The sequence below is a fragment of the Acanthochromis polyacanthus genome, chromosome 15 (genome assembly GCF_021347895.1).
Source record: "Acanthochromis polyacanthus isolate Apoly-LR-REF ecotype Palm Island chromosome 15, KAUST_Apoly_ChrSc, whole genome shotgun sequence".
In the NCBI taxonomy this organism is placed as follows: domain Eukaryota; kingdom Metazoa; phylum Chordata; class Actinopteri; family Pomacentridae; genus Acanthochromis; species Acanthochromis polyacanthus.
Genome location: NC_067127.1, coordinates 14,242,536 through 14,265,158, shown reverse-complemented (window position 1 = coordinate 14,265,158; position 22,623 = coordinate 14,242,536). Strand labels below are relative to the sequence as shown.

Below are 22,623 nucleotides of genomic sequence, written 5' to 3'. Positions count from 1 at the left end.
AGAAAATATAACTGTGATGCCACACTAGTACTTTTGTTGCAAGTAAATAATTCACCTCGATGGTGCACAGCAGAGCTCCCACTCTAGGTTTCTGCAGAATGTTATATTATATGTAGAAGTCTGTGCAAGGCAGTTGAAATATAGACTAGTTCATGATCTTATACAATCATGCAAATCTGCATGCATACAGAGGCCCTGGGAGGCTAAAACACAGTAACCAAAGGAAACAAGTGCACATTTTCTATATATATATGTTGCCAAATGGATTTTCTTGTGCTTTGTCAATTTGCATGTGTTTGTTTTTTTCTTAAGGTTTAGATGTTATGAGGTCTCAAGGCCACTGTAAGTGTAGCAACAAGAGCCCACAGTTTCCTGCTGCAAGTAATTCCTCTACAAACTGCACACTGTTAATGGTCTTTAAAGTTACCTGATCTTCCATCTCGCTGGAAGTCAACGTGGTACCACTCGCCGTCATTGACTTTCTTATTGACTGCCTTGGTCTTTGTGGTTCCTGAGCCCATGTCCAGCAGCAAGTACAGATGACCATCCAGCATCTCGATGGCAAAGAAGTCCACCTTGAGGGTTTGGGGACTCTTGGAATCCTTTGGCTGCTGCTTGGGTTTGCCGTGGCTGAAAAGGAGAAGTCCGTTGGGCTCTGTGGTTCGGAAGTCAAAGGAGATTGAGCCTGTTTTCTTAGCGTTCCACTTGTTGAGGATGATAAAAGACTCGGGCGTCTCAAATGTGATGGGGTCTAGCGTGGCCACGTTCTCACACTTGAAGGCCACAGTACCATGGATCTTCATCTTGGGATCCCCCTGCTTGGCCAGCCTAGACAACTCAAGTCTGACATCGTTGTTTTTGTACACAACCTGAATTGGGAGTAGAGCAAGAAAGTCAAGTCTTCAGTCATACATACAGTAGCATATTTCACCTGCAAATTAAAAGAATGTAAAGGTTAAAGGGAATCTAATAATGAGAGGAATAGCAGTTGTCCCTGTGGCATTTCAGCTTTGAGGACAGTGTGTCATGCACGGGGTTTGCATGCCTCAGCCATTGGTCATCTTTGCCACACTGCACCTACGCTGAGAGGAGCTGTGTCTATGTGGCACTAAATGTCACTCACATCTCCCTGCTTTCTTTGCTCCCCATCTGAAGCCTTCACAACAAGAGATAGTGTGCTCTGGCTGGGTGAAGTGTAAATAAGTGAGACATGTATTTGGATTTCAATGTCAAATAATTGAAGAGACAGCCTGAATTACAAAAAAAAAAAAAAAATTTAAAATGAAATTGTGAAAACAGTTTGCAGAAAACATTTTTATCTGTTAGATTTTCCTGGGATTTTATGTGAAAGTCAGATAGAGGGTGATAAATCTAAACTAATTCCTTGATTGCAGGTGTGATGCAAAATGCTGATTAAGGCCTCGGTTGGAGCCTGTGATTGGAATAAAAGCAGGCAGATGATGGATATGCCTATCTAAAGCAGGGCAAAAAAAATGAGTGCATCAGCTGACTGCACCATTCAGTATGCTGCACATCATTTAAAAAAATGATGAAATGCAAAAATTTACATATTTTTTATGAAGAAAAACTTTCATCAGTAGCAGTTTATATTCTCAGGCACTGTCAACCAGACAGGGCTTAACATTAGTGCTGTGACCTTTGGGATGCTGTAAAGATTAAGTACAGAAGCAACAACGCAGCAGCTCATTGCAAAAACTGCAATCATGTCATTAAAATAGCAATTGAATATAGATGAGAATCAGTATGATATGTATAGCACATATATGAACTGACCAGTCTGCTTACTTGGTCATTTTTATTTACTGCGGTTTGTAAAACTGGTCAAATCTGTTTGCAAGAAGCTCATTTTTGATCTCCTGTTTCAAAAAGGCAGCATAAAAGGAATATTGAATTCTGTTCTAACCACAGAGGAAGGGCTGTCATGAAAAAAAAAATCTTCAAAATATTGATCACAACACACCTCTACAGACCAAACCATAGCTACAATTTATGTAAGTGGGCACTAAATGAAATACTGTTAAGAAGCAGAAGTGCTACTGTAATTGGCAACTGTTTGTAAAAAAACTGAAACATTCATACCTCTGACATTATCCAAGAGTAAAGAGTATCTAGTAGTGCTGTAATAGCACAGATCTGTCTTTGTAGTTACTTCTAATTTCAATACAAACAGCTAATTAATATTTTTTGTGAATGTCAGAATTTTTCATTAAAACATCACAGTGGTCATCATATTTTCACCACCCACATACACTTGTGATGTGTTTTTGATGTGCTGTGCCTATCTATTTGCAAAGCAAATATTATGAAGGCAACACAATGATGTCAATAATGTGGAAGCCAGAGGAATAAAGGAGTAACTAATATTCAACAACCCCCCCAGGGGACTCGAGCACAGTCAAGGGTCCCTTCCACACTGCTCCAGGACTACTAATTGGGAGATAAGGTTATCAAGTGATGGATAGCCCCATTATGACTCGAGCATGCAAATGTATTAACGTAACAAAAGACTTGTAATGGCATATCTATATTGCTTTTACTGGGCCAAATCAAATGAGCTACAGCTGTAGAAAACATTAGTTCTGTTTTTTATTTGCTGTCATGCTAAGCGTTCACCTGAAAACGGGGACACCTCCGATGGGATTGCATTTGCACGGAGAATTATGTTTATCACTGAATCAGATCTACTGTGTCTAACTGTTCAGGTAGTTGGAGCACATAGTGGTGCATCAGAATCAGGTAAGCTCAGGCTTACTTTCTTGTAAATGCTTTGTGACTTACTGTATCAGACGGCATTTAACTGCAAAGAAATCAGGAAATGGATAATGCCAAGCTTTTATTGCCACATCTTTATCTTCGCTTTTTACAAAATGTACAGTACAGTACATTCCAGAGTATGACACAGAGCCAAATGGAATGTTTTAGAGATTATAGAAAAGAACAGGACGTGGAATAGCAGAGGTAATTTAACAGATATCTCCTGTCTGGTGAAAGAATGTAAAAAGTAGTAAAGGTATAAATGATGATATCTCTGCTCGCTGGACTTGAGTCATGCAGACAAAGGTGCAACAGATACAGCCAATAAACTCAAATCAGTTTTTTTATGGTCAAGACAAAGGGCACCTTTCAGAGTCAAAGGAGCTTTGGTCTGAGCTATGACTGGAGCGACACTAGTAGTGCTGCACTAATTTGTCATCAAACTAGGGCTTTGACAACTGAGCTATTACTGCACCACCGTTTGTTTTGCCATCAGAACCAACAGGCAGGCGTGGCTACACAGACTGGAATCTGCACACAAATACTGCAACAAGCCCCTTGGGAGCATGCCATCAATCAGGGACCGCAGCACATGCTGTTAAACCCCGGCTCATACGCTATCCCACCATATTTAGAAGCTGACCTCAGATGGCACTTTTGCTTTACTCATTGGGCTGAATGAAATGATGCATAGCATTTGTCAATGTCCTGAAATTTTCCAACATAAATTAAAGGATCAAGTAGATTAAACTAACTATAGATTTTACAGTATATGGGCTTAGTCTCCTTTTTATTTGTTATTGACATTTGCATTTCTCTGGTAAAACTAAATAAAGACTATTAAATGATCCCATGAGCAAATAAAGGAGGGAGAATTTAGTCCGTCTCTCTTCCCCTGGGAACTTTCACAGCACTGTACCATATTTAAAACTTCTTGAGGAGTTCAATACATTGATCTCAGGACAGTGAGAGCAGCCGCTATGGTTCAACTGGCCAAGAACAGAGAGGGTGGCTCAGTAGGGAGGATGACCATGCTTGGGGTGCACGAATTCCATTCCTGTTGTCACCACATCTGCAACACCCCGGAGACATGCAGTTAACCGAGACAGTCCCTTAACAACCAGACCTCTAATGAGCTGTACATGGCATGTGGACATGTGGTCCACACCCTGTCTGCTCATTAAACAGAACTGCCTCAGACCTTTCCAAGAGGTTCACTGAGGATGACAGCCTATGCTTGAGGTAAGATACAATATGTAGGACACAAAAGGAGCAAGAGAAGCTACAAAAAAAGAAAAAGAAAAAGAAAAGCAATGAGGAAATGGGGTTTTTGAAATTAAAAGATAAATTAATGGATCATTTTACAGTACTTTGCAGATTTGCCTAGTTGATGTCTTTGTATAACCCCAGTGGTTCCTGAAGCAAGTGCTTTAGGTCAGAATCCACCTATTAAGCAGAAAACTACTGTACTGATTACAGTGAAAGGTATAACATATGAACCCTCTGGTGGAGAAATGACCTCTTTCTCTGCTACTCTAGGGATAAAGTTCACACTATATGCATACTGCTCGAATGCTACAACACTTAAGTAAATGGGTGAGTGACAAATGACATGTACTGGAAGTCATGAGCCAGATTCAAATGGCTCATTAAACTGTGGAGCATTCGGGATACAGAATGTACTTAATTCAATAAATCATCAGAGAGCATGTCTTTTAAACTGATATACATGTCCTCACCTTGTAGTGTCTGAACTTTCAAGGGGAAGCTTGTGGCCCAGATACCTCATACTGCACATTTTATACATTTTACCTTTGTGTAAACACATATTCTACTTACATGCAACAATAAGGTTAGTCATTAGATCAGTGACCACTGATAATATCAGTCTGGTACAGCAAACTTCCTAACAATGTTAAGTGCGGCAGCCTCCCGACTGCTCATGAAAATTCAACTCCCTGATCTCAGGATCACTGCTTCTCTTTGAAGTGCGCCTGACAGAGCTGTATGAAGCCTGTCGTAAATTCCACTCCAAGACAGAGCTCTATATGTGTGGGTGTGTGACACACCAGTCATGAGTGTGCGGACGTGTGTATAACATTGTATGTGGAGTCAAGGCAAAATTTGTGTCAGAAAAAGTTTGTGTCAGAGTGTGCAAGTAAAAGAGGAGAAACAAACTAGACCAAGTGTTAAGGATGAGACTGGGTCAGCATGTGGGTGGAAGGGTCTGTTTTGGAGTCCTAAGGTGAAGTCAGTCATATCCTGTACACCCACCAGACTCAGAGTTCACACTGAAGTGCTGTTTACCTCCTTGAGGCAGCCCATGAAGTTGTTGCTAACCGGAGATCCAGGCAGGTCCGCTGTGCTAGGACTGCCTCCAACATAGAAAAAGTCATCAGAGCCTAGCATGGTGTAGTCTTCTTGCGTATATCCAGTGGTGGTCAGAATCCCATCTACGGATATTGTAACCTAGACAACAAAGCACAGGGAAAGGACATGCTATACTCAGACAGCCTATATACTGCAGTGCTGTTGCCTTTCCTTTTTTGCTGTCCATGACAGACTTCCCTATATGTTTATTTTTGAAACCCATTTTCATGTCTGTTTTCATTGTCTTTTTTCTTGTTTTGCATTATTATTTTGTCCAGTTTGATTAGTTGGAAGACTGCAAGCCTTCAAAGGAATGCTATTCTAGTTAGAGAGTTAGTGAACTGCCCATACTACAGTGTTAGTATTGCCCCTACTGCAACTTAAAAGTACTTTAGCAGACACAAAAATGGTGTTAGTAAAATGTTATCTAGGTTAGTTTAACTATTATTTCATATTAGTACGTCCAGCAGTTCTACAAAAGAAATCAGAACGTGCCACTAGGTTGGAGAGGGAGCACATGCTGTGAAAAGCACAATCACCTTTTAGTATAGGACAATGACTGAGGGTACTAGAGAAGAAACTGCATGCATGCATTTGTCTTTTCTTTTTGTTTACGAGCATACAAAAAGAAAACTTTCCCAACTTTTTGATTGGGATCCAGAATCAATAAATTAACACTTGCCACAGTCTCAGATGCATGCAAAAGCTCATAGACACCGCAAGACCACAAAGAGAAAAAAACAAAGCACCAGAGAAGAAATGACAAACACAGCTCAACTGTCACATCCATGTTGACAAATGGGCAGTGTGACATTTGCAACACGTAGTCAAAGTGCATGCCATGCAAAGTGAATGGGGATACAACTGGCTGAGCCAAAGAGCATCAGGCCAGCCAGACAGGAGAGGAGTCCTCATTATTAACCACAGCTTGATGCAAAAGGCTCAAAATGATGCTCCTAAAAGGTGGATCAAACAGAATTGGACAGGAAACAAGTGAAATAAAGAGGGTGAAACCAATGAATGAATCAAGAAATTAAAAAGGATTCGAAAAGTAAGCAGAAGAGTACCAACCGCAATTTCCCTTTTTTTGTAAATGACGTCTACAGTAAAAAAAGAAAGAAAAGAAACACACGGCAAACCCAAACTAAGAAACAATTAGAATGATATCTACCGAACAATGTAGTTTGTTTACCATAGCGTGTCCAATGCCTGAGTGCTTTGTGGAAAAGGGGGAGAAAGGAAATTAAAAACTGTGAACAGAATAACGATTGTTACTCAAATAATATGATGGTCAATACTGTTAGTACATTGTTAAACGGCAAAACCCATACTGGTTAGTAGAATGACACATTCCATGAGTGATGTTAGTTTGTTTCCAAAGCATGTTAGTAACATAGAGAAAAAAGGGCAAAATAAGTTTAACAAGAAAAAAGCAGACCAAGGAAATAACAAGAATGCTCCACAAGAGGTGGTAGAGCTCAACCAGTGACTCCCTAAGTTCCTTATGGCGTTTTTGCACCATTTTCTGTATGTGACCAGACCATTGAGTAGCAGAAAATAACTTCCTTACCCAAGTCCTGACAAAGGATTATGATTGACAGACATCAAATGGTTCGTAAGAAAGAATGCCTAAAGCACATCAGTTGACCCTCTTTAAAAAGTCCTAAGTTCAAGACCATTTTGAAGCTTTAGTGTTTCTTTTTTATTGATATTAGTATTTGCCTTCTTTTGTACTTGGTTTTAGGGCTTGAGACCAATCCAGGGTATCAGACTTTCCGGCACTCATACAATACTTTACCTCCGTTTGGTCTTATTGATGAACTTTAGGATCACTTTACTGCAATGAGACAAAGCAAAGAAGACCCTGACACAGAATGAGGAGGATGGCAATTTTGATTCCCCCGCAGAGCATGCACTCAATATGCTTGGTTTTCGTTCACACTCTGAATGCAGTGAATGTTCAAGCTGCCCAAATCCTTAGGTTTGCCAATAATCAATTTGCTGATTATGCAAAAGAAGCAGCTTTGGTACTGAGGTGAAGAAAAACATTTCCCACCAAATGAGCAGAAACACATCTAGAGATTTTGACTTAATGATGTGCTTGTAAACTTCTCTAAAGATCGTTATGAGGTTAAAAATAACCAGAGATGTCCTGATTCATACAATATGTTAGTTGTAAAAAAACAAAACACTAGCATTCTGTTTTACACAGGATAAACAGTCTAACAGGATCTATATACTTGCTGTCAAAATTATACACACTATCAATTATTGCAAACCTCAAAGATGGCACCTGATATCATTTTTATATCCATCTATTTTTAATATCTAAACATGCTAACCATAATCCTGATCCCAGATGTCTTAACCAGGCTTCCTCGGTTCAATATGACCTATAAGACCTCTCCAGGGCATCTCACAGCTTTAATATAGTGACAAGAAATCTGCTCATCAGCATGCGATCTACAATGTCCAAGAGCAACCTGAGTGATTCTAGAGAGTTTGCTGGAGCAGCAGCAGGGGTATTTCTCCTAGACCGGCTTCAAGGACCTTTATGTTGACACCAATGATCCACTCAGCCTTCTTCTGGTACTGTTGTTCCTGCAAACTAGCCACATTTCTGTGTGGTTCTTCAGACAGTGAAAAGTATCTCTGAGTCTCAACTACTTGCAGTCATATGGGCTGTTCTTCGCCATTGTTGGCCCAGAAGAGACCAAGACCAGTATTGGCTTGAAAGTCTTATGTCTGTACACAAGACAACTGAAAGTCAAACAAAGCAGCCCATTTTGGATGCTTCAAGGTACTCAAGAATTCCAGGAATATGCAGCTTTTTTGGATTTCATTCACTAAATCTGCACATGCAGCAAATTTGCACTGCAGTAGTACGTAACATGAGATGACTGGTTTATCATTCAGCCTGAATGATCCAAACAAAACTTTCATTTTGCCATGTCTGTTTCACAGAGACAATTCCTCCAGTCTTGTTTGCTTGGAGTATTTCCTGTAAATATCTGTTTCTTCTACCATGATAATGCTGGAGTTTAGTCTCCAGAGTGGGTCATGTTTACATATCATCCAGTTGAGTCAGCACCTAATCAGATTACAATCTCCAGTCACCTGGAAGAGAAGCTCCTGCTCCCCTGTTAAACAGGTGCTGTACCTTGGAGTGAAGCTGGACTTCTGGGTTCAGAGTTGCTGAATCCAGCTGAACAGCAACTTGGAAATTACTAATTAGGATTTAGAGGGCCAGAGGTAATTGGTTTAGTGGTTATGCAGGTACCTGGCCCAAGGGTAGTGTGCAGCCTGCTGTCTCCTTTGAGTTTTCTTCGAGAGACATTTGTAGGAACAATATGTACACCTGGGTCAGATCCCAAATGCCACATTGCCAACTCAGTCTTCCACCTGTGTCCTATCAGGACCTCCAGCCCTTGAAAAAAACACCCAGGTAACTGACTCCCTGGGTAGACTGAGGTATAACACATCAACCTACTATACATGGAAGGAAGCAGTCATCAGGTCTTGCCATTATAGTGGCAGCTTTTAGCCACCACGAAAGCAAAATTACAACCAACTAAAACAGTGGTGGCTTACATCAATTGAAACGGTGGGAGCGAGTTGTAATTGCTGCAAGAAACATGGCGACACCTCTCTCTTCTGATTGAGTGCGACAGACTGGCACTGCGATCCTGCCCAGGGATGGTCTGCCATCAACAGAGTGGCAGATGCATCCTGACCCCATGCCACCATGTTACAAATCAGTAGTAGTTAATTTGTTTAGAACATGAAAAAAAATCCACTAACCTCTGTGGTGATCCTCTCTTGCAAATGTATGATTTACACACATGCTCAGTTAAAGGATCTGCTTCATAATTTCCTCTCATCTCATCTGGTTTTAAAGAAAATGAGGCAATAACCTGGTCGACTCCCCAACCAGTGTGCCATTTATGAGAATCACTGCCACAGGAAAATAGCACAAGTGGTAGGATGTCTTGAATGGACCACCTTCTGGTGATAGGGAATGTAACTAGCACAAGCTGCTGAATGGGATTTCAAGAGAAGTCTAATTAATAAAAATCTTTTCGCTGTCACACCGTCACTACACTGTCTCCTAGGAGTTATTAATGTAGAGGTGAGTGTTCAAGGCCACGCAGGAGAGTCCATTAGAGTCTATAGATCCTGTTAGAGAGATATGCCTGCACTAGAACTTTAATTTAAAAGCATGAAAGTGTAACCTCAGATTCAGCTGTGCTTTCCATATACAGTATGTTTTTTGACAGTTTGTTTGAAAAGTAGACATCTTATAAAACAGTTGTATATTAAAATGTTCCAATTGGTTTAAATAGTTTGATTTCAGCTATCTCATGAAATAACCTGACAATACTGGTCCATACGTGAACTACAAAAACGAAGAAAACACTAGATACAAACAAATTCCAAGCCTGAATGCTTTGGATGTTGTTTAAGGTATTGTCTTTCTGTTCCACCTTAAACTGTAACTTAATAGAGGTCTTGATTCAAATCTAGATGTCTCTGCCCGCTTGTGGTTCTGTTTTTGTCTCCACATAAACCACCATGATTCAATTTAGCAATCCAATTATAATGACTAGGAAATAATGTGTATTGTATGATGGTAATGATTTAAGTGCATTTGTTTTAATTCATTTACTGAGTCTCCGCATCACCCTCTGTACTGTTACCTGACGTAGATTCCTTGTTACTTTGACATCATGCCAATCATTGTCATTAAATTTCCCATTGACTGGCTCCACAAGAGCTTCAAAGGCTCCAGACCCCAAATTAATGACGAGTGAGACAGCCCCATTTTTCAGTGCCAGGTTGACGTAATCAGCTGATTTGCCCGTGTGCAGCATCAGTCCATTCCTCTGTAGGGTTTTGAATGACAACGTGATTTCATCACTGCTGCTTTGAATCGGGTTCAAGGACAAGTCGTAGCAGAAGAACTCAGATCCTTTGAAGGTTGCGACATACTCTTCTTTTCCTGCGGAGACAAGAGAAAGAGAAATGTGTTGCATTAATACCCTGGCCTCTTGGGTGCCTGCGAGGGAGCTGTCAGAAAAATAAAAAAATAAAAAATGAGAAGGAATAACTGAAAATGTTGGATTAATAATAAACACATTGAAATTGGAGAGCGGAAATGTAAAGGGAACTGAACAAAGAGGTCTGTTTGCTACATGTCAGTAGCCAAATAGTATCTACTTTAGCCAGGAAACACAGGCACAAAACTTCAGGTACCGCATTAGGTCTTACCTGATATGCATTTCACACTTTACATATGTTGTAATTACACTACGAGGCAACTTGTATTTTTGGCCTTCGCATACAAAGTACAGGATCTTCATTATGTACTGTTCCTCTATCTAAAGCAATGGTGTCTCTGAGATGAAGATGAGGAGACTACATCTACTTTCGCTGCTACATGAACATGACATCTGTACATACATAAATCATATACTGTTTACACGGTCTGACTGTTGACAGAGCTCGGGAGAGGCACACATGTATAAAACAACAAGATGTGAAAGCACCCTACAACTATATTACATAAAAAAATATTCTGCTGTCTAAACATCCACAGCAATTATGTCAAATGCATTATTTTCACCAGTTTTAAAAGCTGAGATACAGAAATGAATGTGCAGAAGCATGCAGACATGCTTAAAAATAGAGTAATGAAATTTCAAAAATTGACTATCAGCAGTATGACTACTGACCAACAGCAAGCAATATCAAGCCTCCTTAGTAATGCAGACAACAGTCCATACAACCTTGATTGAGGTATATTTTTACCTTGAGCTATAACATAGACTAGAACTTTGTCAGTTAGGTTCATCACCCGAATTGAAATCTATTTCATCTTTGGTCTAATGTGGAAAACAATGGAGAAGGTGCATTTGTGCTATAGGTACCGACATGTTGGCAAAATGTAATGAAATTTGATGTGAAACATTCAAAACATCAGAAATAAACAAGTTCAGTGAAATTCAAATCACACACATGATTTTCTATCATTAAAGGCATTAGAGGAGATTTAATTTCCTACGACTTTGAACGTAGCATGCGCATGCGCACATACAACCTCTCCCTCACCCCCCTCTAACCTCCCCCCTCTTAACATTTACGAAGAAACGCCCCCCTCCAGAAACTTGCGTAGGACTCGTGAAGTTGCCTACAGCCGCAGTATAATACAATAATACATTTTACCTGTCCAGAAGGAATTTAGCAACCAAGGCATCTGTCTTTAGGTCCATTTGTTGCTTGAGCTGACGCCATCGCCCAAATGACTCACCAATAATCACTTTTGTTTTTGCATTCTCGCGATCCAGTTGTCTTTTATTTTCTCTGACCTCAAAAAATGCCTGTCTTTTACGGCTGGGTCCCCCTGGATCTTTATCTGCCATTATGTAAAAAAAGATGAGCAAAACAAGTCGCCAGCTAACTACGAAGCTATACCAAAGCAACACATACAGAAAACACGCAAGTCCAAGGCGTACGTAATCTACGTAACTAGGCCTGAGCCGGAAGATTTTTGATTAACAGGAAAGGGAGCAAACCAAACGCCTCGGTCCGAGCGCGTTGATTGGCTGATGTTTTTCAGGTCCTGCCATGTCCATAGTTTTTTTTAAAAATTCTTTTAGAAACCATACATACAAGTCCACTAAAGGTCAGTATATTCATTTTATGTGAATCAGACAAATTAAACAACAAAAACATCCTCCATAATGCCTTTAAGTTCCAACCACATTTGTACTGTGAAGATGTGGAGTGTTGACTGAATTTATTTATCTCTTTTTTAAACCAATATCTAAAACTTTCCCATCTATATGAAAATCAATATCTACAAATGTTTAGAAGTCAACTTCTGTGGAGCTATTGGGAACAATCAATAACTTCTCACTTTATGTGACATCCCCAAACCTGGAATGACATTACTGACCGCCTACATTCTTCAAACACCGGTAGTTTTCTAGTTTCCTGATCACAATTTCCCAGATTCCTACCTTTCCAGCAGAAAGCATTCCTGCCTGTGACAGCTTCGTATGGACCATTAAAAACATTTAATTCAGCCGCATATGCTTCTCTGTACACTTGAGCAAGTCAGCACTCATCAGCCATTAGACATTCTGAGATGTGACAGCGACTTGACATCGCAAAAACGACCTTCAGAAACACCCCAACGCTGTTATTATGACAAAGCAAAGCAGCACTGAGCGTCAGTGGGTGATGCATGTGAACACCCATTAGAAAGCGTTTTAAAACAGGTTTAGACAGATAACAAGCCATTAAAGCCACTAGCAGAAAATAAACCACCAAAACACAAATGGACCAAAGCATTCAATTATCATAAATGGGGCTGCACATTTATATATGCTTGCCAAACAAACACAAACACACACACACACACACACACACACAAGAATCCAGGCATACATGCTCAGAGTAGCACCCAGGCATGGATACAATAACGTAAGAAATAAAAGGGGTTGCTGTCCACAACAATTTGTCACCCCATTGATTTCCCCTTAAAGGCGCTATAGTGCACCTCTGGGAAAACTACAAGGGGCCTGTAATTGAAGCTGACTGGATCTCGCCACTCTTTGGTCATTCCCTCTACGTCTGAGCCCCCTATCAGTGAAAATGAGAGAACTCTACCCTCTTCACTAAACCCACCCATCCCTGCTCCACAAGCTCAGTGACCACGTAACAAATAGAGCCAATAGTTTAGGGTCATTCTCATCTCTCTCTACACACATCCCCTTGCCTGCAAGTCACAGTTAATTCCCCTAACCAATGGAGAATGAATTGTGTGTGTACAGCAGAAGCATTGTTAGGAACTTACACCATATGGGGATCAGTCCTGAAGGATTTTTAGGACTAAGGGGTGCACATCTCCTATAGTTCAAAAACTGTTTCATTCACTTAGATTTCCATCAAAAAGGCCAAGGTGAGCAACAGTCTTCACTCAGCTATAACAAAAACAAAATGTGTAAAATCAAAAATACTTTGTTGTATCTCTATCAAATAAAATGTCTCATGGAACTGAAGGGAACAATGAATTTTACAATACCCAACTAACTCATAAACAACTATATTAACGAAGTAATAAATACATTTCTAACAATGGTACTCACTCTGCCAAAGCCTAATTTGTAAACCTTTAGTTTTAGGATACATTTCACCATTAAGTTCTCACCCAAGTCAAGCGTTCCATACAAGCTTCCATCTGAACGCTAATGGTGGTCAGCTCATAAGCACACAGCTAGCTCCTTTTAACTGGCTTTCTTTATTTGGATGCATGTGGCTTTTTTTTTTACCAAATGAAAACTAAACTCCTTTTTGAAAAAAAAAGGAAAAAATATAGGTTCTGGGAGGACATAAAACCTGCTTTTGCCTTTACCAAACCTTATTTCGATGAATTTTCGAAAAATTACGTAACAAACCTATATACTGTATTATTAGCTACAGCTCATATTGCCAACATATTGCCATACAAGTACCTCCTTAATCATCCAACAGGCGGATTTAGAGAATTACTATTGACCTTAGGAGTCTAAATTTATACTCCTGTTTTTATGGTCTGCATCTTTACTCTACGGTTTCAGTCTGACTGCATTCATCAACATCATTTCACAAGTACTTTGAAACTAAATCACAAGTTATACCTGCGAAATAGCCGACAGACAAATTTCGCAACTATCTTTTAAACATGACTAAGTATTTGGCAGCTACAGAGCCAAATAAGAGGCAGAGGAGACAAATTTGCAGTTAAAAGCAGAGTGATTATTAGACTTGCATTCGCTGTTTGGCCAAAATGAACGCAGATTTTGCTCTGGCTGCTGGATGTGTTTAACACTGATTGAGATGTTGCTTCAGCACTCGCTTTGGTTCTTAGCCATTTGGTAGCTCACAAATCTGCCTGAGCTTGTTAAAAGTGAACTAAAGGCAACTTTAAGCTGCAAAATGAAGAGGTAAAACATTATTTTAAAAAATATATAAGATACTTCTTAAACTTTAAGGCTTCAGCTTTAATGTCAGGTAGAAAGCAAAACATCTTATTTCTGTTTTTTGACTCAAATCATATATGACAGTGAGTGGCAGCACCTTCTACCAAAACACAGACCCAGGCAATAACAAGCTGCAGACAGCGAGGCTGGTTTCTATCGTGGTGTGAGGCTCAACGCACACATGCCATATTTTAAAGCAAGATCATGTAAAATACTGACTGCCGAGTCAAACGTACCCCACCCCTTGGAGGAGTAAGCACATTCTGAAAGTAAATTTTGACAGTTCTGACAAATATCCTCTTCACATAAACGCAGAAGGGGATAATAACTTCTGACTGAATTCACCCCATTACTATCACATGCAAAGAGTATCATGAACAATGTGCGCATTCAGTGTTTGATTTCTAATCCTTGAAAGGAAGGCCGTGTTTTAGTATGTACATCCATGTGTTCATCTCTTTCATGCCCGGAATCACAGCAGACAAAGTAATCTGTCCTGCAGTGTTAATGTTTAGCAGCTCAGGTGTCACTCAGATGTGTCATTTTCTTGCAGAAAAAAATGCTACTTGATCTTGAAGAAGAGCACTATTTTGTCATTGTGTTCTCCTGGGTGTTTGGGCATGTCCTAGTTGTCTCTCTGGCCTGTCCTACGGTCTACAGTCAATCAAACTACAGCAAGCTGCCGGCACCTTAATGCCCTTGAGTCATGACACTGAATGAGAACATGGATAAGAGCCAGCTCCTTTGGTCTTTTTTCAGAACAGAGGACAGAGACGCGAGGAGAACAGAGTGAAAGTGTAGCTCCTAGGGAAAGGCCATAAATAGACACACAGGTAAAAATTTGTCACAGTCTGTTGTTCTGCGTCATTCAACCCCTTTTTGAGCAACAGCGGCATATCTGTGCCTTCACCAGAACCCGCTTCACACCATGATGTTCACAAATTGCAACCCCTGTCATTAGCAGTGCACATTTAAACTGTCTGTGCCTCTTATGTTCTTAGATCCATAAGGGACATGACAAACACAAGTGTGCGTTGGCACTCTCATTTTCCCATTGCCTCCAAATTTACCACTGTCCTCTTCATTGTAAATAGCTGTAAATCCACAGCACCTAACTGCGCTATTCAGGAACCTCATTCTCTCTGGTCACATCACGTTCACAGTTGTGGTGCAGAACTAACTACCCATATTGATGGAAGTAATACAATTATTCGCTACTCAAATTAAATTAGTGTCACAAAGAGTCAAAGAGGTATGGTGCTGCATGAAGCAAACAGCTAGGTGTATTTTATTGGGGGCAAAAAAGCAGCATAAACACCTCTAAAGCATCATTTAACCCTCAGGTAAAGGAGGCTGAGTGTGTAACAACGAATCACTCATTTATTACAACGCACCAAGGGGCTTCCAGCTGGAGCACGTCATATGTACAATAGAGCCAGCATGTGACCGAGCGACCAGGAGGCTCCTCATCAGTCACTTTGCTCTGACACTAATCTGGCATTTGCTACTCTATGGCTGCTTTTTAAATTAGCTTGCACCCAAGGGAGCACACTGCCTGTCAACATCAAATCATGACACAACAGTTTGAAACAGACTTGGCAGGATATGAGAAAAATTACCAATGAAATGCACGACAGGGGAAGCTTTGATTTTAAGTGCCACTATTCCAATCTGTGACATTTTTGGCCTGATTCGGTGTGTGATAATTTCGTTAAATTTAAAGAGAAACTCGACTAAAGGTGAAGCTATATGGCAGAAATGCACCACAGGTTCAAATGCAGTCTTGTTTTCTTGTTTAAAGTTGTTTAAACTACTTTATGCTGAATTAATATAATACAAATTGTGATTATTTTGTAATTTTTAATGACAAACACATGATTATCCACAAGTGTTCTCAGAAACAGAAGGAAAGCTGATACATGGCATACAGGACCCATGGCAGTTTTAAGCAGGGGGTGTTTCCAGTATGATGCAGGCAAAGTAATCATGTTGCCCACCTCCAATGATGATGTCTTCTTCATGACAGTCCCCTGTATTAGCTGTGACAATAGCATGAGACTCAACATGACTGTTTCCCTGTCAGAGATTTCACCAACACCCACCTTCCTCGCACCTCTAGAAATACCCTTCTTCTTCAGCTCTGAGTAACAAGCTGGGGAAAAAAAAACGAGCTTGTTGTGCAACGCTCACATTTTTAAGGTTCAAAGGAAGTTCACAGTTATTTGAAAAAGAAAAAAAAAGACACAAAGTAAGGTGCACTTCCAAAAGAAGCACCTGTGGATTTTTAAGGTCTTGCTGTGCCACAAATAAATTTGGATGCCAAAGCCATGCAGTGTGGAGACCAGAGTTGTCTAATCGTCTGTGGTAAGGCTCGGTGACTGACACTGGATTTCACTCTGCTCCCATTCTCTTGCTGTTTCTTTGTTTGATTGGCAGCTTATTAAAGTGATACAGAAGTTAGTGTCTGGCAGCCTATTAAAATGATAGGAAGTTAGCGTCATGAAGCCGGCCTAAGCCTCTTACGCTATGACAGAGAGGAGAGTTTCTGAAGTGCTACATTCTTTGAGAACATATTTTATTACATGATTACCACACACCATTCAAAAGACTTAGTAAAATGTTTCAGACTGCTCTCTGTTTGCAAGGTAGGAAACCCCAAGTCATTAGTGTTTGTACTTCAGAGGGGCTCTTGCTGTTTCTTCTTTAAGGTCAGAAACAAAAATTGCACTGAATGACGCTGATTCTTTTTGTTGGTGATCGCGTCGACAGAAAAGCAGTAATAGGAGAGAAAGCCTCAATTAGCTCAATTAAATGTATCCAGGCATTTAACCGACGGAGTCAGCATGTGAGGATATGTCTGCGAGCCTCCACATACTAATTTCAGTCAGACATCATACTGTTCTAGCTTAACGTTTGGTGCCATTTAGATTCACAGCATGAAGGATGTCGTGCTGTGCACAGAGAGTCCTCTCCCCTGATGTCAGTCTTTCGAGTTAGAATTTTTTTTCTTGTTTATACACTTTTAACTGTCTGCAACTTTCTTGAATGTATTTCAGTTGAAGGAATCATAATTAAGTGCAAGGACTGTGGGGCTGTCTGATTATCTGTCTCTTTGTGCTAACCCTGCCATGGACTGGACAGTGATGCACTCCACCACTCACTCAGTGTCAGCTAGGAGAGGATATCGCCCCCCCAGCAACGCTCTGCAGGATAAAGCATATATAGCTATTGGATGGATGGATAATTGAGTGTGTTATCATTACGACGGAATCAGTGCATTAGTTTTGGTTCAGCCTTTTTATTTTGTCTGTCATTTGGCTGATGGTCAAATATGTTTTTCTTACACAGACACTAATGATTAAATGAATTATCTATAAATCTACTTGTCAGTGTGTTTGATTATATAATTTTGTTTATATTTTCCACATTTAGGAAATGAGAGTCATGAAGTGATTTTTATTCTTTTTTCTTCCACTTGCAAATCTTTAGAAGCCTAGACAGAAGTCAAAGCCGAAATACTTTATTTTGTTTAACACAAAAGTGTGTCACGTATTGCATTCACTGATGGAAAAAGAAGAAAAAATTACTATCTCATAAACTTCCATTGTTATTAGACCACCTACGTGCATGCCTCATGTATCTCCCTCTGCAACTCTCGCACAGTTTCAAAGCCTCTGAAACAGAGCCAAACTTTGTAATATAAATATTATTTTTTGTACTGAAAATGGCTGGAATTGACTGCAGCTTAAAGGGTTAAAAAAGGATTTCACAAAAGGCAGGTTTGAGTTCTCTCTATCTTAAACCATGGTTGTACTGTTTTCATAGAGGTGTACGACTTTATACTGTAGTGAAAAATGAGCCAGCAGTAAAAATGTGACAGCAAAAAATGCCAAGAAACTGCTCGTGGTTCACTGGGTTACTATACAGTGTTTCGGTATGTCCTTGTATAGGTCTGGCTATGCAAAAATAGTAAGTCCTTGAATGGATTTGCGTTGTCATTAGCGATAAGCATATCGGTTGACATTTATACAAAATATACAATTACATGTAATATAGTACACAGTATACAAGAAGTTGAGTCTCTCAATTATCTCGCTGCAAATAGCTCACCTCTCTCCAAATTTCTCTGTAGACATTTACACTGACTATGATTAATATAATACCATTGAAATCTTGCCAAGGTGGAAAGCTTTGAGTGAAATATTAGTTTGCTAAACTGTTCTTTACAGCAAACAGAACTGTGTTTATAGTCACTGCTGGCATAAAGCTAGAATGAAGGGCAAAGCTACACTCTGTTATTTATAGCCCCTATCTTTATCATCATGCCTCTCCAATAAAGCATGATAACGTGATGCACACGGCATTAGAAAGAGAATATGACTGCAAGCTGATGTAGACCATCATTTTCTGAAATGAGGGATTGGTGGATGTTGAAAGCAGTGGAGATCAGCTGGGCAAATCTAATAAAAATTTAGCGCTAACAAAGACTCAAGCAGTCATTTTCGTGTGTGTGTGTCAGCCAAACCACACACAGTCCCTGTCTGTTCACTCTAATTGGCAGTGTCTCAGTCAGGTGCACAGGCAGCCCTCTTCTGGGATCAGCTCCCACGAGGACACAAAGCCACCTCATCCACAGCTTGGCATTGCAGCTCTGGTGATGCATACACCTGTGCACACATTCATGCAGGCATGAAAACAAACACACAATAGACAGTGGAAGGGATACAAGCACACACACACACACACACACACACACACACACACACACACACACACACACACACACACACACACACACACACACACACACACACACACAATATACCCAGAAAGACACACACCGAAGAATATTCTCTCCTCAATACCTTTGACATATAAATTGTATTAAATTCAAATAACACTGACTCCTGCAACTCCCACATAACAAAATGCAATTTCCTCACAGCGGAATGTCAGACAGAGAAAGTCAGAAAATATTTCATTTTATTTAAAACTGACCCTCTGCAATAACATCTCTGGTTCTTTCTTATGGTGTGTGTGTGTGTGTGTGTGTGTGTGTGTGTGTGTGTATATATATATATGTAGATATGTATGTATGTGTGTGTGTGTGTGTGTGTGTGTGTGTGTGTATATGTATATATGTGTGTGTGTGTGTGTGTGTGTGTGTGTGTGTGTGTGTGTGTGTGTGTGTGTGTGTGTGTGTGTGTGTGTGTGTGTGTAACTACTATAAGGAGTACAAATATTTTTTTTCTACAAAATGGGATAAATGATGATATTGAAGGATTCAGGCTTGAGATACTCAGTTGAAAAGGCTCAAAGAGCTTCAGTAGAGCGTTTGGAAGAGAAATAAAGAAGGCTTCTTATTTAAAGCTACAAGAGATCCTCAGGATTAAATATATGTCTGAGATAAAAATGGGTAGACATTTATAGGTGGCAGCTGGACCATTAAACAAGATCTTCTGATGCACTCTCCCACCAACAGAGCATTTCTGTTGAGTGGGTTTAACAAATAACTTCCCCAAAAGCAGCATCTTGAGGACTTAATGGTGCTGGCAGGAGACAGGGTAGTCTATCTCTGGACGATATATATCTTTTTTTTGTCCAGTGCACAGAGCAAGGAGAGGGCAAAAGTCTCTCTAGGTTGTCCAGGTTTTAAACCTTAGAAATAGCAAAACCCAACAGCCAGCAACTAAATCCAACAGGACATTAAAATATGCACGAAACACAAACACTCACAGACAGTCACATGCGATGTGAAAACCCGTGCACTCTGGCAAACAAACACTCCATGAACACACACCAAACTGCACACTTCCAGCTGCAAGGCTCTCATTTGCTCCAGGCCCATTACAGAATCACAACAGCATTACAGTGAAGAAAGAGTGCAACGCGCTGAATACTAATCTGCAAAGCCCAATCCATTTCTACAGTGTAAATCCACAGGATAATAATGCAAGCCTTGGAGAGATGAGGGGATCGATATCCTCATCAAATGGGAGGAATTCTGATATTAATGTATAGTTAGAAATTCATTTAGCTGTACATATATTTAAAAGCCAGAAGATGACAAACATTTTTCCCCTTTAAGAAAATCTAATGAACCCATTAGCAACAATTTACCATCTTGATGATATATATGAATGATTATTTACTAGCAACAACCAGTGAGTTGCATAGACAGGTGTGTAGCAGCATTTACTAGCAGATTTCTCTCTGAATGGGCCATAGCTGAAATGTGCTCGTGGCAATAAATCTTTGCCATGCGCACCTTAACAAGCTGCTCAATTTGGATGATAACCTTGTCAAGGTTGCCAGCACAGACCAAAAGCGCATGCTGTGAGAGAGCGGCAGAGGTTGCCGTCCACTTTTGATTACTGGAGCAGGGGAAGAAGTGTTTGACTGTAAAGGACTGGCATTTGGCAGATGTCTAATTTGGGCCATATACACGGAGACATTCCTCAGACAAGAGCAAAGTCAAGAGGCGCTGAAGCATGTCATTGCACAGAAATAATTCATGTGCTAATTACATCGCCAGTGAGTCTCAGGATGATTTCTGTACAGAGCTGCTCTTGTCTTCCCAGCTCTCACCACCGAGATCCACTCTCTGTCTGACACACCATGAATGCTTGATAGTGAGCAGACACCCAGACACATCAGCAAAGACACTCTCTTATCCTTATCCTCAGTGCTCATCCCTCATTGCCAGGACAATGTGCACATCAACTTAAGTATTAAGCTACAAAGCTTCAGTATGTCCTTGAATGAGATGTTTACCACACGGGCAGGAAATTACAATGTCATTATCTGCCATTTGGATATTCTAATTGTTTTTCGTCACTTTAATTATATGTGAAAACAATGCAAAGCCTGTGAACGCTAATAAAACTTGAAAAACAACGTATAAACAAATGTTTGTGTCATTGAAAAATCGTGTGAATACTGATTTTCGACCTCACACAGGTTTGACATTTGATGCAAACTCCAAGGCACTCACTCTGGTGCAAATGCAAAAAACTTTTAAGTTTTATACCAAAGATATACTGCCCCATCATGTGTCAGTTGCACTTAGACCTCAATAAAAGTAAAGCTACTTAATCAGCCTTGGCAGAAACACTTACTGGTGAATTTCGTGAGCTGCCAAAAATAATTAAACCATATAATTTGGAAAGTCATCATCAGGGTCGCTAATATAACCTTCATTTTTCACAAAATAAGAGCATGACCAGCGAGGTCCAAAGACTGCATCAGTTACTGAAGTATTTGCAAAAATGATGAATGCAAGCAAATCACTTAGCACCTATCACACATCTTGTAACAAGACTATTCAATTATGAGGTTAACAAGAGGGTATAACTGCAAATTAAGTTGAGCGCAGTTGATTTTGTTTGAAGAATGCGGTATACACAGAAGGTCAATAGTATTTTTGCGCTTTTATAATTGACAGCCAGGGTTTTGCTTCGAATTAAATGTGAAAGTAACTATTATTTTTTTTACAGACAAAGTGAAAAATCAGAACCAACATCTAAAGAAACCGCATTTTCCTTTGATGTGTCTGTGATAGCAACTTTCCAGCATCATGTCATCCAGTGGCACACAGTACATACTTTTGTTCTTTCAGCTCCAAAGTCAACACAATGAGATCAGATTGTTCATTCATGCCTTTCATAGTCTGACACCGGCGAAGTGGCCTGTCTGTCAGTTCTTTCAGGTTCAGCGAGGTGAACTTGAGATAAATGCATCCTGAATCTAAACCAAATCTTCTCAGCTACATCACCTCCACTCTTTCTTACTCAGACAACAACGGGGTGCAAAGGGCGCTGCAGTTGGGCTCTGTGCGCAGCTTTTTCTTTCTTTTTTTATTTGTTTGTTTTTGTTTAATTGTGTTTTGTGGTCAGATTTCTAGCGGTCATTCCACAGAGGTTTGCCAGTATACCGTGTGCTAACTCCCTGGTGGTGAAAGAACACGGCACAGCACACTGAGCAGCATCATTGCCTGTTTAAAAATGTGCTCCAGTGAACAAATCGCTGCAGGACAGTGAAGCTTGACAGAATCCCAGCATCACCTCATCGAGCTGCTGGGCAAGGTCACCAACACCAGCGTGCATTTTTTTGTTCTTGGTTGAAGAATGGCAGTTTTCAACTTGCTGTATTTATAGCACTCTCAGTTTGCCGTGTCATTGTTATCTAATGCAGTCCCGTGAACTAGCTGGTGAAAACAACAACAGCTGCCCAACTATTCTCGCAGTACTTCAATGGTTTTAAAGTTATCGTGCAGATGCTCTATAGGTTTTGTGTGATGCTTCATTTAGGCATACGCTGAGCAATCTCCTCAGCACCTACTGTGTGCATTAACATCAACATATCCTCTGCAAAGCTGCGTGTTGCAATGCCAGCACTGTACTGAGGGCTATTTGAGCAAAGAAACACAATACATTCCTCTTTGTGTCCCACATAG

The 22,623-nt window shown here is 40.2% G+C and overlaps 1 protein-coding gene across 25 annotated transcripts in view; it reads right to left on the bottom strand.

The window, feature by feature from the left end:
* The window catches only part of LOC110961804 (neurexin-1a), a 254,010-nt gene that overhangs the window by 152,392 nt on the left and 78,995 nt on the right, over positions 1 to 22,623 (bottom strand). For 16 of the 25 annotated variants that reach the window (XM_051960402.1, XM_051960401.1, XM_051960404.1 and 13 more), the window contains 4 exons: positions 9,843 to 10,144; positions 6,338 to 6,361; positions 5,083 to 5,244; positions 428 to 869 (listed from right to left, as the gene is read on the bottom strand). In XM_051960402.1, the coding sequence (XP_051816362.1) occupies positions 428 to 869; positions 5,083 to 5,244; positions 6,338 to 6,361; positions 9,843 to 10,144 (930 nt within the window). Of the gene's footprint in view, positions 1 to 427; positions 870 to 5,082; positions 5,245 to 6,216; positions 6,317 to 6,337; positions 6,362 to 6,943; positions 6,983 to 9,842; positions 10,145 to 22,623 lie in introns of those variants that run through there. The other 9 variants (XM_051960408.1, XM_051960420.1, XM_051960421.1 and 6 more) reach the window with 3 other exon arrangements.